General features: G+C 47.7%; 2 protein-coding genes across 2 annotated transcripts; one reads left to right on the top strand and one right to left on the bottom strand.

The window, feature by feature from the left end:
• Positions 1-817: 817 nt before the first annotated feature.
• ENTR1 (endosome associated trafficking regulator 1) lies at positions 818-7,042 on the bottom strand. Its single transcript, XM_059716013.1, has 6 exons — positions 6,645-7,042; positions 5,028-5,246; positions 4,151-4,262; positions 3,211-3,273; positions 1,887-2,026; positions 818-1,502 (listed from the first exon to the last, which is right to left on the bottom strand). The coding sequence occupies exons 1-6, from the start codon at positions 7,040-7,042 to the stop codon at positions 1,409-1,411; spliced, it is 1,026 nt and encodes a 341-aa protein (XP_059571996.1). The 3' UTR covers positions 818-1,408.
• Positions 6,947-15,286, top strand: PMPCA (peptidase, mitochondrial processing subunit alpha). The gene is made up of 13 exons (XM_014603707.3): positions 6,947-7,255; positions 7,343-7,554; positions 7,916-7,995; positions 8,243-8,325; positions 8,680-8,774; positions 9,395-9,495; positions 9,980-10,243; positions 10,603-10,695; positions 11,002-11,120; positions 11,631-11,721; positions 12,297-12,359; positions 12,654-12,798; positions 13,502-15,286. Exons 1-13 carry the CDS (start codon positions 7,041-7,043, stop codon positions 13,669-13,671), a joined length of 1,731 nt encoding a protein of 576 aa, XP_014459193.3. The 5' UTR covers positions 6,947-7,040; the 3' UTR covers positions 13,672-15,286.
• The last annotated feature ends 285 nt before the right edge of the window (positions 15,287-15,571 follow it).

Below are 15,571 nucleotides of genomic sequence, written 5' to 3'. Positions count from 1 at the left end.
GGAGGGCTGCAGGACAGGCCGTCAGCGGCCGATAAAAATTAATTTTCTAAGGTTTTTAGTGGCCCCGCGGGCCGGATACAATGGCCTGGCGGGCTGCATTTTGCGCTCCCCCCCCCCCCCGGTAGGCCGTAGCCGTGTTAGCCTAAGGACATCAGCAGACAAGGATCTTTGGGTGCATCTGACATCTTTTGTTAGGCCAACTTAGATAGCTGGAAAAAAAAAATTAGCAAGTTTTCAGGTTTAAAAACCCTTCAGGCTGAGGAAGTCTTTGCAGCTGGTGTTTGCTCTTGTTGGATGGAATGAATAGTCAAGAAGCCAGAGGCTGGGCTGATCTGCATGCAAGGCAAGCAGTCAGTGAAGATGTAAATTGAGGAGTCATAAACTGTGTTGCATGAGACGTTAGGGCAGGGGACTTGTTGCTCACTGCTCTTTCCTCCCACCCCTTAGCAGGGAGATAGACCTGGGCTCCTTTCCTCTGTCACTTCATTCCCTGCAGGAGGCTGCTTTTGGTCTTTGGTAGGGGAGGACAGATTTCAGCTTGGAGTTCCTGGTTTCGGGGGGCCGTGGGCAGAGCAGGGGCTGCTGTTAGGTTGAAATAAACACCCTGGTGTTTAAAAGGCATGGAAGGAGGGTGTGTAACATGTTTCTCCTGCCTTCAGTGTGCTCTCCCAAAGTAGCTGCCTCAGGGATACAATGGTGGTATTCTCACCCCCCCCCCCCCCAAAACAAACAAACCAAAAACCAAACAGACAGCTACATATTTCTTAGTTAGAAGAATCCACCCCTCAGAGAAGGCATAAGTCATCCACAACAGCAGTATTATATGCAATTTAATTTCTCTCTCTCTAAAAAAAGTGTGGTTACAAAGTTTAATCCAATTAAAAAGGCATTTTCAAACTGAAGAGCTGAAACCATTGCTGCCTTATAACTGCTCCTTCCCACATTTTATTATACAAAGTTAATAAAAAATATTTCTGCTGCTGTACCTCATCCATGGCAGTGAAAAAAACCCACCAACCACTCCAAGTACTACTGCTCCTGAATGATGAAAGATACCGACAGCAGTCACAGCACTAATGGAGGAAGAAGGCTGCGAGGAGAATAGTTGAGTCCAGCACACCCACGAGGAGTCTGCACTGCTCCAAATAAAAGGACAGGTCCCTTGCATCGCAATCCAGCAGAGCACCAATGTGCTAAGCTACATTGGATTCCAGCGACTCAGAGGCTCTCTTTGTACTGTTGATACAGGAAGGGTTAATACTGCACCAATGCATAGCGGTTTTCCACAGTAGAAGTAGGGGTAAAGGTTGTATATGTTTAGGTTTATAATACATTAAAGTAGTAAATCTCAAAAGTAGTGATTTCTTCATGTAAACACAGCTCTCATCAGAATGCCACGTGTAGCTTTTCATGGTCCATCCTCTGATATTTCAGATATTCTGTCTATTGATTTAAGAAGTTCAGCAACCAGCTGCAGCGATTCTGCTCCAGAAACCAACTGCCTGGAAGTACATTCACAGAGAGCAGATGTTAGCAGAGAAAGGGCAGATACATAATTAGACCCAAAAAAAGAGAAGGGAGGGATTTACATGCACCCCTTATTATATGAAATATGCTTAATATAAGCCTTCTTGGCCAGGAGCCAGTTAACCTGCACTTCAGCTTCCACTACCTCCTGCCCCATCTGCCCAAGGTAGGTACTTTAATGTAACCTACAATGAAACTGATCAGCTGCTTCTATTGTTCCTCTGCTCAATGCAGAAAGACCAAGTTAAAATGCTCTAAGGTCAGAGGGAAGGTCTCAAGACAGCAGTTTGCATTTAGTACAGGACCCTCATGAGGCCAAATGCTCTATTTGATATGTTTCTCTAAGATGATGAACTTACTTTATTGAAGACTGAGAGTTGGTTATAACTGTGAGAAGATTCTGCAAGGCAACTTCTGCATTTTGTTTGACTATGGCCAGACTAGCAGACTGGCCAGACTTCAAGGCTTCATTCTCTGTCTTGAAGTGCTTCAGCTGAACCTTGGAAAGAATTTAGTCCATCATGGGCTAGTTTCTTACAGTGGCTACTTATTTTCTTCTATCAGGAGGCAGGAGAAACTAATAGCAATACAGGTTTCCCTCGCTTTATGCTGTATATGCGTTCCTGGAAAATGGCACGTAACTCGAATTTGCATAAAGGGAACCTACTTTACAATATAACAAATAGGGATACATCCAAGACCTCGAGTGTACCGACCCCCTCGATTGTACTGATGTGGCGTCATGCCACTCCTAGGGCAGCTGCAGCTCTAGAATCATGGGCATGAGCAGCAGCCGCAGCTGCCGGGTGGCATCATGGCTCACAGCTCCTGCGATGCCATGCTGACAGGGCCAGACCGGGCCAGTACCGCAGCCCAGCCCAGGCACCACCACCCAGCTCAGCCCCCTGCAAATAATTTTCTTCCTCCACCTAGGGTGTCATTCCCACAATGCACCATACAAAGCAGCCGACTGCAGGCTTCTACCAGAGGAATTGCGTAAGACTGAATTTACCTTGTATATAACACATTTTTGGTATAAAAAGGGTCACTGCATAAGAGCGAATTTGCACATAAAGAACCCGCATAAAGCAAGGGAAACCTATAAGTACTTCAACCTTGGTTTTCTGGGACTGACTCCACACCCATGATTATTTCTCTGTGATCCCAGGCTATCCTGGGATATTGCTTCCACTTTCTCTTGCCCAGTTTTGAGGAAAGAATTTTAGCAGAGAATTTCCAGCAGGCTAGAAATTAACATGGGGGAAAGCTAGGATTCCAGGTGATTTAGGGTACTGTTTTCTCTTAATATAGGGCACTAAAATCTGTTCCAATGTAAAGGGTGCTTTGGGATTATAAAGAAAGAGATTAACAAGAATTACAAGATTTGTGTGCCTAACGTTATGCGACTTGCTTCACCAACAGACTCAGATTTCCCAATTTGCAAGGAAGGAATACACCTGGAACAGGTTTAATGGTGTATTTAGAGCATCCTAGCAGGGTTAAGACTTTTGGGATGCTGCCATTCAACTCTTAACCTCACTTTGCTTATGGTGAAAGCAAGAATCTTGTGTAAAGATCCACAAAAATAACGCGCATGCAATTTTCCCCCGCTATCCCTATTGTTACATGAAGCATGGACTGAACTTGCACAAGAGATCCTTCAAAATGAGAACTGCTTCATACCTGAAGTACTGCATTTTCCTGCTTTAGTTTTGCAGCATACTTTTCAGCTTTCACCGCTCGCTTCTGGAATAGAAGAGGGGTTGCTTATACAACAGCACAGTCAAGGATATGCTGGCACTTGCCAAGTATAAAGGAATAAGCAGCTCCTGCCCTAGGGCGTATGCTATCCAGCAGGGCATGGACTAGTGATGGGGGAAGAGGTAACATACAAGTCAACTCAGATCAGCAAGTCACATGGTTGGTTAGCTACATGTGCTATTATTACCTACTAATCTCCTCCCCACCTTCAGTTTGAGCCTTCAGGAAGGAAGCCACCTACTTTTAATTAAGTACATGACTTGGCTTTTACCTTGCAGGCATTGCCTGTATTAAGTATTTGTAATTTGAACCAAACCTGGGATGTCAGGTATTTCCAGACCTCTGCATAGACAGAACAGATTTTACGTCATTTGTATTAATTCTCCAAACACCCCTCCCTCAAGCAGCCCCAACAACATTGGGATGCTTCTGCAGTAAAATTTGGTGGCATTATGCTGACATTTACGGCTTCAGAAGAATGCTTTGTTCCAAATTGGGTGAGCAACTGCATCTCACTATGTTGCACTGACCCCACCTGATGGAGTTTTCCAACTTTCGTCAAAAAAGTTAGCCCATAAGGTACTCCATGCAAGTGGGCTATAAAGCTTGGGACTTTAGGGAGACATGTCAAGCATGCTTTATGAATTGCTGCACCCATTGCAACACACACAAGGATGGGCAATGTATGTGAATGTAACCGGTAAAGACAATTCTGAGTAATCTAACTGAGCTTGCTCAGGTACACGTTCTGAGCCTTTTCTTATAGAGCAGCAATGAATTGTTCAGAGGCATTTTGGAGGAAAGTTGCAAAGGTCAACCTAGAGCGTAGTCATATGCTACGAATACATAAAGAAACATTTACGGTCATCAATTGGAGATTCTGTTCCACATGCTGGACCATGGCTTCTAGATCCTGGGCTTCCTTTTGCTCTTTAATCTTGTTCTCTTCTAGTTTTTTTTCAAGCTTCCTTACCCTTGTTGAAGAAGGAACATAGTAAAAACACTCACTCGCATTTAGTACCATATTAGTGTTGCAGGTAACAAAATCCTAGCAAAAGGCCAATATTTCTGTACATCCCTGGAATGCTAAGGGCTTCTAGTTGAGAAAATTATTTGCAATGCGTCACAAAAAGCCCATCTTCCGAGGGGCACAGTGAGGTTTCCAGGCTGCAGCTCAGGGGATTGGATTGTCTGACATCCGTTAGCATTAATGGGAGTTACACAACCGAACCCCTGAATACTGCGTACAGAGCATTGCTGTTCACGGTCAGTATATATCATGCTGCGTTTCGAGATGCAGCAAGTGACGGCTAACAATCCACTTCCGTTAGAAGCTGAATTGCTGCAATATAAGAAGCAGGACAGAGCAAGCCAGGAAATCTATCATTAGCTCACTTGTGACCAGGGGAAATTCAAGCTTTCTACTGTCAGTTTCTTTAACACTTAACATACAAAACCAACCATAAAGCAAATTCGTTTTGTTTTTTTTTTTTACCCTATTTGTGAGTTGTTTGAATCATACAATTAAAAAGACAGGCCTAACTATGCAAAACACACCGACTTTTCTCCATTTTGTCTGTACAGAAACCAAATGTGCTTATATTCTATTATTTAGTTTGCTTCAAATCTTGTTTCAATAAACAGCATTGCTGGAAGTCAACACCCAGACTCACTAATTTAAGAAAAACCACCGTCTTCATTTAAGGTAACCGCCTTCAACTGTCCTGTAGTTTCCTTACTTGTCTACTTGGGCCTCAGAGAGGATCTGAAGCTGGTGAATCTTGCTTCTTAACTTGGCATTTTCTTCTTTTAGCTGCAAAAGAGCGTTTCTATTAGGGCCGATAACCTTCACACACAAGAACCACCCCCAGGTAGCAACTCCAAATCTCCCACTTCTACACCTGACAACACTTTGGCCTCCTCCAAGCTTCTCCTCACAAAGCTCAGCATCTCCAGCTCTGTTTCACAAGGGGGCACAGAGAGATGAAGACAAACAGGTGAGAGGCTGGATAGAGATTGTACTGGTAGCCCTTACAATCTATCAATTTGTGAGCCAATACTCATTGAACGTAAGCAGCGAATGAATTCGGTGGAGCACCGAGTACTACGCATCCTACCCATACTGCGAAGACAGAGCCAGCCTGTCTGAACATTGTGCACAGACCAACACAAGGATGCTTCAGAAGCCTTTCTAGGAAACCCCCAGACAAAACAGGACTGTTTCGGTAGGATGTGAACATGCCAACTGGTGACGCTGCAGAGACTTGGGCGTTTGGGCAGGTCAGGAGAAAGCCTGCACTCGTAACAACACAGGAAAAGGGATCAGGCCGTCTGCCCACCCGCCTGCACCACACAACAGCAGAGGGCGGATGCTGAAGGGGAAAGCGAACGGCATCTGACCAGGGTTTGTTTTTTTTACCCCGTTCCTCTCACCTGCAGCCTCCGGCATTTAAGGTCTGGAAAGTTGATTCAGAAGCTGCGGCCCCTGCTCCCCCTCTGCCAGCCGCAGGTAGCCGGAGAGTCCAGGGGGTTTAAACATACACGCACACTGTGTCATGTATGCGCCTCCCTCCCCAACACGCATGCACAAACACACATGTGTAGACACACACTCCCCCTGACGTACAAGTGCAAACACAACCCCCCAGTATGTGTGCACCCCCAACGTGTGCACACACACACACGCTCCCCGAAATACAAGTGCACCCCAACATGTGCACGCACACAGAAACACACTCCCTGAGGTAGAAGTGCACACACAACCTCCCCATGTGTACGTATACACACACAACCCCCATGTACGTGCACGCACACACTCCCCGATGTACAAGTGCACCCCAACGTGGACACACACTGATGTACAAGTGCACACGCAACCCCCCACGTGCATCTATACACACACTCCCTGACATACAAATGCACCCACATGTGCGCACACATGTAGACAGCCCGACATACAAGTGCGCACATAACCCCCCATGTGTATGTATACACACACAACCCATGCACATGCACACCCTGATGTACAAGCGTACACACAACCAATATGTGTGCACCTCCCACATGTACGTGTGTACACCCCCGATGTACAAGCGCACCCCAACATATACCGAAACACACTCCCTGATGTACGAGCGCGCACACAACCCGTGTAGGTATACACACACACACACACACACACAACCCCCAGGCATGTGCACACACCCTGACATACAAGTGCACACACACGTAGACACCCTCCGACGTACACAACCCGTGTATGTATACACTCCCATGCGTGTGCACACGCCCTGACATACAAGTGCACCCCATGTGTGTGTGCACACACATGTAGACCCCCCCCCGTATCTACACACGCGCTGACCTCCCCGTGGGCGGGCGGCGGCGGGAGGCTGAGGTCGGGCAAGGAGTCCCGGCGGGCGGCGGGGCCGGGGGCCCCGAGCGCCGCCGCCTCCTCCTCGTGGGCCGACGGCCGGTAGCTCGCGCTCCACTCCCCGTCGTCCTCCTCCTCCTCCTCCTCCTCGTCCTCCCCCGAGCTCAGCGACGCGTCCCGCTGCGGCTCCCAGGCGCGGCCGGGCCGCGGGTCGTCGAAGAAGGGCTCGGCGAAGGCCCGGCTCCGCGCCAAGCGCTCGTGCGGGACATGGGGCAGCTGCGCGCCGCGGCTCTGGCTGCGCAGGAACTCGCAGAAGGAGAAGGGGTTGCGCTCCGCCTCGGCCCGCGCCTCGGGCCCGGCCTCGCCGCCGCGGGCCGCCATGACAGGCCCTGCTCGCCTCAGCGCGGCGCGGCCAATCAGCAGCCGCTCCGCTCCGCGCCGGGCGGGCGGCCGGCCAACCACCGCCCTCCTCCGCTCCGCCCCAATCAGCGGCTCCCGCGGAGCGACGCGCTTCCGGTGCCGAGCGGAAGTGGGCGGCAAGATGGCGGCCAACATGGTGCGGTTGCGGGCCGGCGCGTGGGGCCCGGTGCGGAGGTGAGTCCCGATCCCCGCCGTGCCCCGCCCCCTCCATCCCGGGGCCCTGATTCTCCTCCTCCTCCTTCTCCTTCTCTTCCCCCGCAGGTCGGGGCTGGCGGCCTACAGGCGGTTCAGTAGCGGTGGCGGCGGCGGCGGCTACCCGGGCGTGCCCCTCACGGTGCCGCTGCCCGGTCTGCCCGCGCCCGCCTTCGCCGCCGTGGACGGGCAGGAGAAGTTCGAGACGCGGGTGACGGCGCTGGACGGCGGGCTGCAGGTGGCCTCGCAGAACAAGTTCGGGCAGTTCTGCACCGTCGGGGGTACGTGGCGGTGTAAGGGACACGGTACATGCATGGCGCGGCTGGCTGGCTGGGCGTCCGCGCCGCGTGACGACCGTGGGATATAGTCGCGGGGACATCTCTAATTAACTACCGCAAGTTAATTATGCTTCATGGAGCTGTTTGAGGTGCTGTGTGTGTCTGGACAAGACTCGAGCGGGGTGGTGCTGGGACACGTCCCTTGTCAGTCACAGCCCTAGCGATCTAGTGGAGTTAAGTATTCACCGTCTCATCTGCTGCGCTTCAGTTTTGGTTTAAAATGAGAGGTGTTTGCTCATACGCACCCTTGTAAAATCAGCCCGTGGTGCCAAGAAATACTAACGTGTTTTGCTTTTCGTATCAGTTCTTATAAATTCCGGATCAAGACATGAAACCAAGTACCTCAGTGGCATTTCACACTTCTTGGAAAAGCTGGCTTTCTCTGTAAGTACTGTGCCTGCGAGGAAGAAGTCCCAACACCTTTTGTTTAAATCCCTTCAAAGGCTACTCGGTTGTTCTTGTAGCCGTAATTCTTTTCTGTTTACCTGTCAACTTCAGGATTACAGGTGCAGGCTCTGCCTAGTTACCTTCAAGTGAAGGAAGGAAGGAAAGGGTGCTTCCTTGTCCTCAGTCACATTAATACATGAGAGATGTGCATGCTTAATCCCTTACCTTGATTTCTTCTTCTTAGTCAACAGCCCAGTTTGGCAGCAAAGATGAAATACTTCTCACCTTGGAAAAGCATGGAGGCATTTGTGACTGTCAGGCATCGAGGTACAATTCTAACTCTCCATTATCCCATGCACAAACGGTTGTCAGGATAAGTGACGGTGATGCAACGTGACCGAACTTCTGCCTTTTCTGTGCCATCATAACGATGATCTGTTTTCGAACAGCATATTCGAAATACCACTCATTCAGAATACCACTGATATTCGAAATTGCCGCTCTGTTTGTGGCAGATTGCTGGAAGGATGCAGGAGTGAACATGGAAACAGTGACAAACCCCAGCCCTTGATCTAAGCACTGAGCAGATATTGTTGGAATAACTGTACCTGCCAATTTCAAGCCATGAGTTTGTTATTACATTAATACACTGATTGCAAAACACACCTGTTTGTGTTGCAGGGACACCACCATGTACGCCGTTTCAGCTGAGGCCAAGGGTCTGGACACTGTGGTCAGTTTATTGGCTGATGTTGTGCTACAGCCCAGGTTAACAGGTAAGGGAGTGTAAGTTGCCGCGTTGGGCAAGGAGCCCAAACTACTCAGTTCCAGAATCCTGGTTCGTTAAGTTGCACCGATGTAAAACATTTACACAATTATTATTGCCATGTTGGAGCAATGGCACAAACAGCCCATTGTTGCAGACAGAAAATTAGTACAAGTACAAACTGGTTGCTTACGAGACTGGCCAGTCTTTAACATTCATTTCCACTTCATTCAGAAAAGGAAGTGGGCTGGGTATTGTTTTGGACTCTTCGTTCTGCGAAAATGAACTGAGAGCTTTCACACTCAGGCAGCTCCCTTTTGTAAACATAGGAAGGGAGGGGATCTCCTTGGACCCTGAGTTTGGTCCCTTGGTATAGTAGTCTTTCCCTTAGATTTGCAAGCCCCATCTCAGAACCACGTCCAGTGGGCAGGCTGTTATTGTCAACCTTAAAGCTTTACTTGCTTACACAAGCTTTATTCTTTCTGCACCATACCTTGGGGCAGGGGCAGTACCTTGGAGAACTCCTCGCTGTCTGACCCAATGGTCTTGTAGAGCAGAGCCCCAAGAGGTTGTTCCCAATTGGATTCCTTTCCTGGTGGTTCATAGCCTTTGTTTTCTTTGTTGCTGTAGATGAAGAAATCGAGATGACTCAAATGGCCGTTCGGTTTGAGCTGGAAGATCTGAATATGAGACCTGATCCAGAGCCCCTGCTCACGGAGATGATTCATGCGGTAAGCTAATGGGGGGTGTTATCTTGATGTGCTGCAACTTGCAAAACATTTCTTTTCTCAGGATTAATTTTGGTGACAATTTTAATCTGCTCCCTAAGCAGGTGCAATGATGCTGAGCTAGAATTGAGGAAGCATGTTGCTGCTGACATCTCCATTTAAGCCCTCAATTGCCCACGTATAGTAAATACATAGGACTCAAAAGGACAATGGGTTTTGGAGCCTGAAAGTCCAGACAGAGAAGCATTTCATACCTGAAACTTAACTAGTTATAACCAGCTCTCCAATTACAGCTGCTATCTTTCACTTTGTTGCAAGTGAAATAACACTCAGTTTGTCCTTTCTTGCTGTATCTCTGTTACTGTCAGGATGGAGCATTGCTTAAATGCAAAAGGGCAAAGGAAAGCTCAGATCATATTTTTTTTTTGGAGAACAAGCATCCTTTGTTGTAAACTAAGCGTGCTTGTGTGTGTGTTAATCCTAATAGGCTGCATACAGGGATAACACTGTGGGACTCAACAGATTCTGCCCTGTGGAAAACATTGAGAAAATGGATCGGAACATCCTCCATTCTTACCTGAAGAACTACTATACGCCTGACAGAATGGTGCTGGCAGGGGTCGGGATCGAGCATGAGCAGTTGGTGGAGTGCGCCAGAAAGTACCTGGTGGGAGTAAATCCAGTTTGGGGCAGTGCCAAATCCAAGGAGATCGACAGATCGGTTGCACAGTACACGGGAGGAATCATCAAGGTAAAACTAAAAGGCAGAGTCAGTCCATGCCTGAGCTGGATCTTCCTGTTACATTAAAGAAATAGATTTGGACGTCCTCAAGCTGAATTCCTTACAGGTTCTCGTTTACACAAAGGCACTTGGAAACTCAAAGGCAGCAGCCTGAATACCCGCAAAAGCTGAGTACCACCTGCAGTGTCCATCTAAGCAGGCAGTTGCCCATTCTGTCTACAGAGGCCCCGGCTTATGGACATGCAGTAGAATCATTGTGCGCCCAGGGTGGCTGCCTGGCAGTATGAGAGCAGGGCTGGATTTCTGTAACTCCTCAGGCCAAGGTTCACAGGCATCATTCAGACCTAATTTTCCTCTTCCCCCGGCAGGTTGAAAAAGATATGTCAAATGTGAGCCTGGGCCCTACTCCAATCCCTGAGCTGACCCACATCATGATTGGGCTGGAAAGTTGCTCATTTTTGGTAAGTGCTCCCCCAGAACTTCCTGCTGTAGCTGCAGAACAGCAAACAGCCCTCTTTTTGTTTCAACCTTGTTGTTCATGGTATAACTCTCACTGCAAGCAGAAAGCAGCTCTTTCAACAGTGTTCTGCTGGGAGGGTGGAGTCTGCTGTATTCAGAAATGAGCTGGCTGACTTTTCACCACACATGCTGATTTTGCAGGGCTTCCCATGTTCACCAGGGACTTTTCTCTCTTTCACGTAACGTTTGAGCGTTGTCAGTTCTGTGCTGAGTGCACTGTAGTGACTGCCTCTGTTGTCATGATTCAGGAGGATGACTTCATTCCCTTTGCTGTGTTAAACATGATGATGGGAGGAGGTGGCTCCTTTTCTGCTGGAGGGCCTGGCAAAGGCATGTTCACACGTCTGTATCTCAACGTACTCAACAGGTTTGTTAGTTTCCTCTTTCAAGGAAAGGCTGAAATTTTTTTCCCCCTCTGCGATGGGTCTGCACAGAAAGCCTCATCTTCAGCAAGCCAAAGTTAGTCCATTTTTTCCATCACCGGTTGCTCTCTTGGAGGTAGATGTAGCTTAAGTCTGGAGCTAAACTGGAGAAGGGGACCAGGAATCCTGCCTTCTGTACCCAGCCCAGCCTTCAACTGGTAGGGGTGGGAGGAGACCTCACAAACTAGCCATTTGGTGCAGTTGTCCAGCACGCTGTCATTCTACAGGTCCCTTCTGCAGAAGCAGAAGGGAAGAAAGTAAAAGACAAACCTGCAGGCAGCAAAGTTTTGAGGGAAATGAAAGGGAGATGTTCATGATGGGAACCGGTCATTCCCATCTGTGCCTTTGGGATTGCTGTTTCTCAGGCTAATGATCCTGTTGCATTCAGAGAGGTAACAGGCTCATTCACTTTTTGTTTCTCTGACACTTACACCTGTATATTCTTGCACTCATAGGCACCACTGGATGTATAATGCAACCTCCTACCATCACAGTTACGAGGATACAGGCCTTCTGTGCATTCATGCGAGTGCAGATCCTAAACAGGTACAAAGCTCTCTTGTATTCCACGACCTGTATCCATAAACAACAGCTGCAGCACTTAATTGCCGATAGAGCAGCTCTTGTCATGTCACTGTCAAGAGGTTGCTTATTGGTTCTATACTTGTGGGGAACTGAAAGTCATCAGGACCTGCAATCTGTGACATGAGGGCTGAAGCTTTCACAACTCCCAGTGTACATCAATTCACACGTCTTGCACAACACTAGTATAGCTCAGGCAGGCATCCCATTTTCTCGCAGAGTTGACTAATCATGTATTGGGAAGAGAGGCCTATGTATCCTCAAATGGCCACTGCTGCTGCAGACAAATTCCACAAAGAGCTGGAGTGCTCTGCATCAGAGAGGTGAAGTCCCATCCTGCTTGAAAGGAACTGCCTTGATGTGGCACCAACATGCTTCCCTTGTGCCTATGCAGAGCTGCAGTTAGGACCCTGTGTACTGCAGGAGGGAGACAGTAGCAGTTCAGGTGCTGCTGATTGCCAGGCACTCACTACAGAACCATCTTGAAGACGAGCAGGTGTGAGGATTGTTTTCTTTCTAACACTCTCTTGTTTTTCCAGGTCCGAGAAATGGTTGAAATCCTTACGAAGGAGTTCGTTTTAATGTCAGGAACAGTGGGAGAGGTAAGATGCCTGGCCACCGAAATATTGCATTACCCAGACAAACACCACTTGTGCCTAGAAGAGTCTCCCGACTAGCTCACCAAGCACCTTCCTTTCCCTCTGCAACCTCTGCAGATCGGTTCCTGCTGGAAGGCACAGTGCAAACTCCAGCACTCACCTGGAGCAGGGTGTTTGCTGACTCCAAGACTTCCTTCTGGTCATTCTGGAGGGTGGTGGGGTGGTATAGCGGAAAGAATAGTTGCCAGTCCTGATACCAAACCAACACGGTCAGTGGTTTTTCCTGGTGACATGCAGGTAGAACTTGAGCGAGCAAAGACCCAGCTGAAATCCATGCTGATGATGAACCTGGAGTCACGGCCGGTTATCTTTGAGGATGTAGGAAGGCAAGTGCTGGCCACAAGCACAAGAAAGCTACCTCACGAGCTCTGTGATCTCATCGGTGAGTACAGCCTACTGCTTCGCATTCACTGCATCATGCTGTATTTGTACTTGGGTGGCAACGACAGCTTCCAACCTGCTGACATCTGTTCCTTGTAGTAGTTTCGTAGTAGTTTGGGGTCAGAAGGGACCTGAACAGATCATCTAGTATGACCCCCAGAAAGCAAGGGTAGGATAAATGGTAGATCCTTTACGCTTTTCCTAAAACTTCTCAGTCTGGTGAAGCTCCTCCTTGCTTTTGGACCCCAGCCTGCGGGAGATTTCAAGGCAAGGGACACCTCATTGCTGAAGGCATGCAGTGTATACAGACCGTGTAGTGATGCATTCAGTTCCAAATCTCACTAACATTGACTCAAAAAATGTCCATTGACTTCAGTTAGGTCTTTAACACCCGACTGAAAGCTCGGCAGTCCCAACTCTGATGCAGACTTTTTTCTGTGGCCTTGGTCAGATCGCCTAATGATGGATTATCAGTTTTCTCCATTAAACCTTTCTGGCTCTGTTTGCCATTGGTAAGATCATTTGATGTCTGTAAACCCAGTCTGTGGTACTTCCTGCCATCTGTGTCAAGCATCTGTAAACTAAGCAAAGCTTAAAAGGGAAACCAGCCACTTGACTATCTTAAGACTCTCATCCAGTACTCTAGAAGAGCTTTTTGTCACTGTTTACAGTGCAGTGCTGATAACACTTGCTTGTATCCGCAGATAACGTGAAAGCTGGTGACGTCAAGAGGGTGGTCACGAAAATGCTTCGAAACAAACCGGCAGTGGCTGCGCTGGGAGACTTGACGGAATTGCCCACATATGAGCACATTCAAGCAGCACTTTCCAGTAAGGACGGGCAACTCCCACGGATGTATCGCCTCTTCCGGTAAAGCAGCAATCCCCATGTGCCGTCCAGAACGAGAGACTTGCCAGTATCTGAACACAACGTTGACTGGATTATAACATCACTGCAAAAAACAATGATTTCTGTTCATCCTGTGCCTTACAGGATTTCTTTATAGCTGAACTAGACTGCATTGTATCTTCTGAATGGGAGGCACTCGTGATGGTGAGGGTGGACAGGCCTATCCTGATGTTTTAGCCAGCAGAACAAATAACTGCAGAAGGTAGGACATGCTGGACTTTCCCTTGGCACCATAAATTGAATGTGGCAGCGGAGCGAGCAGTAACCACCAACCTGAAACTGCTGCAAGGAGCAGAGAAAGCATTCAGAGAACTGTTTCCTCATCCAGCTTGAACACTGATGGTTATAACTCCAAATCTTTGGCTGTCCTTGGTAAAGAATTAGATTTTGGTAGTTACATTTCATGGTTGGGTTGGCTCCAGTCACACCTGTTTTCCCATTCAAAGTCTGTGTCACTGGGAGATGAAAGGGTTGTTCTAAGTACTATTCATCTAACGTAATCTTCTGGTCCAGAAGATACAGCTATAACGAAGCTGAACAGCTGATTCTAGAAAAATCTGTCCCTGTAACAATCTGCTGAGTTCCCCCTTCCATTGTAGATATCAGCTGCTGTTGTAAAAGCCTTGCCATATTGGTGATCGTTTCTGCAGTCTCGATTGAGTAGGTAGCATCAGGAGTACCTTGTTTCACTGTAGCACTCCATCTCCCCTTATGCTGGTCATACCGAACTTTTTCACAAAGGGTGAAGTCTTGCAGATGCTTCATATACAATTATGTTGGTCTTGCAGCATAACTAATAGGTTCTTGAGCCACATCTGCATAAGGAGAACTTTCCCAATCACTGTTTTTGAATAACCCCATACATGGGCACACTTATCCTGGAATAAGTGTTCTTGTTTAGCTTATTTTATTTTAAAAGCAGATTATAGGAACAGGAATAAAACATTTGTATTCAAGGATTAGCCTGTCCACACAGAAAGTCATTCAGAAACAGCCATGTATGTCTGACACACAGATTAACTGTTAAGGATAGACAGGCTTTTACCAACTGAGAACTGGCTTCCACTAAACTATTTGCTCCCACAGGAAAAATTAAGATGAATTAAAATAAAGGTTAGTAAAGAAGTGATGACTTGTATAAGTCAATCTTGTAGGAGAAATCACTTTACAGAAAAACATGAGTGCAATAGTAACAAGTTTAAGCAAACTTCTGTTCACATATGAAGAACCATCACTTTAAAGGGGAGGTGTAATACCAGACGTTAGTCACCTGGCACATCTGGGCATTGTTATTCAGAGAGCTCAGGTGCTGCTGGGTAATCAGCTTAGTGCATAAATGAACAGTGGTCAGCCCGGGAGTAGAACACTCATTGGTAGCTTCTCTCTGCTTTCTCCATGTGACACCAATCACATGATTGGAAGTCATATAACCCACACCACACAGAATTGTCCCACCGTGTTGCTGTTGAAAAATGAGGCTTTCATTTGAACAAACAGTATGATCAATTCCCAGCCTTGTCCTGTCAGTCGTGGTGCACATCTTTGTAAAGGGAATAAAGACTTTGAATTGAGCAGTGTAAGTAGTGACCGAGGAAACTGATTGTTGCAGTTTAGACAGTCTGCCAAAGACTTCTGCAAAGAGCTGGCTAAACAGATCGTTGCTTGGAGGCACTTGGTTTAGGTAAGCCATAAGTACACCCTGCAGGCAGAAATTTGCACAGCTGAGGTAGGATGAGGTGATCTGCCCCAGGCCATGGAGAAGGCAGTCAGATGCCACTGCCTCGACTAAAAGTCCATTCCTATTCAGCAACAACACTTGGCTTAGCTTAGAGTGCACCACTGTTAGTCTCCCTTTTTTTCTTTCC

This window comes from Alligator mississippiensis, chromosome 12, assembly GCF_030867095.1.
Source record: "Alligator mississippiensis isolate rAllMis1 chromosome 12, rAllMis1, whole genome shotgun sequence".
Lineage (NCBI taxonomy): Eukaryota > Metazoa > Chordata > Crocodylia > Alligatoridae > Alligator > Alligator mississippiensis.
Note: the sequence above shows the minus strand (reverse complement) of the source record. Positions and strands in the feature narration are given on the sequence as shown.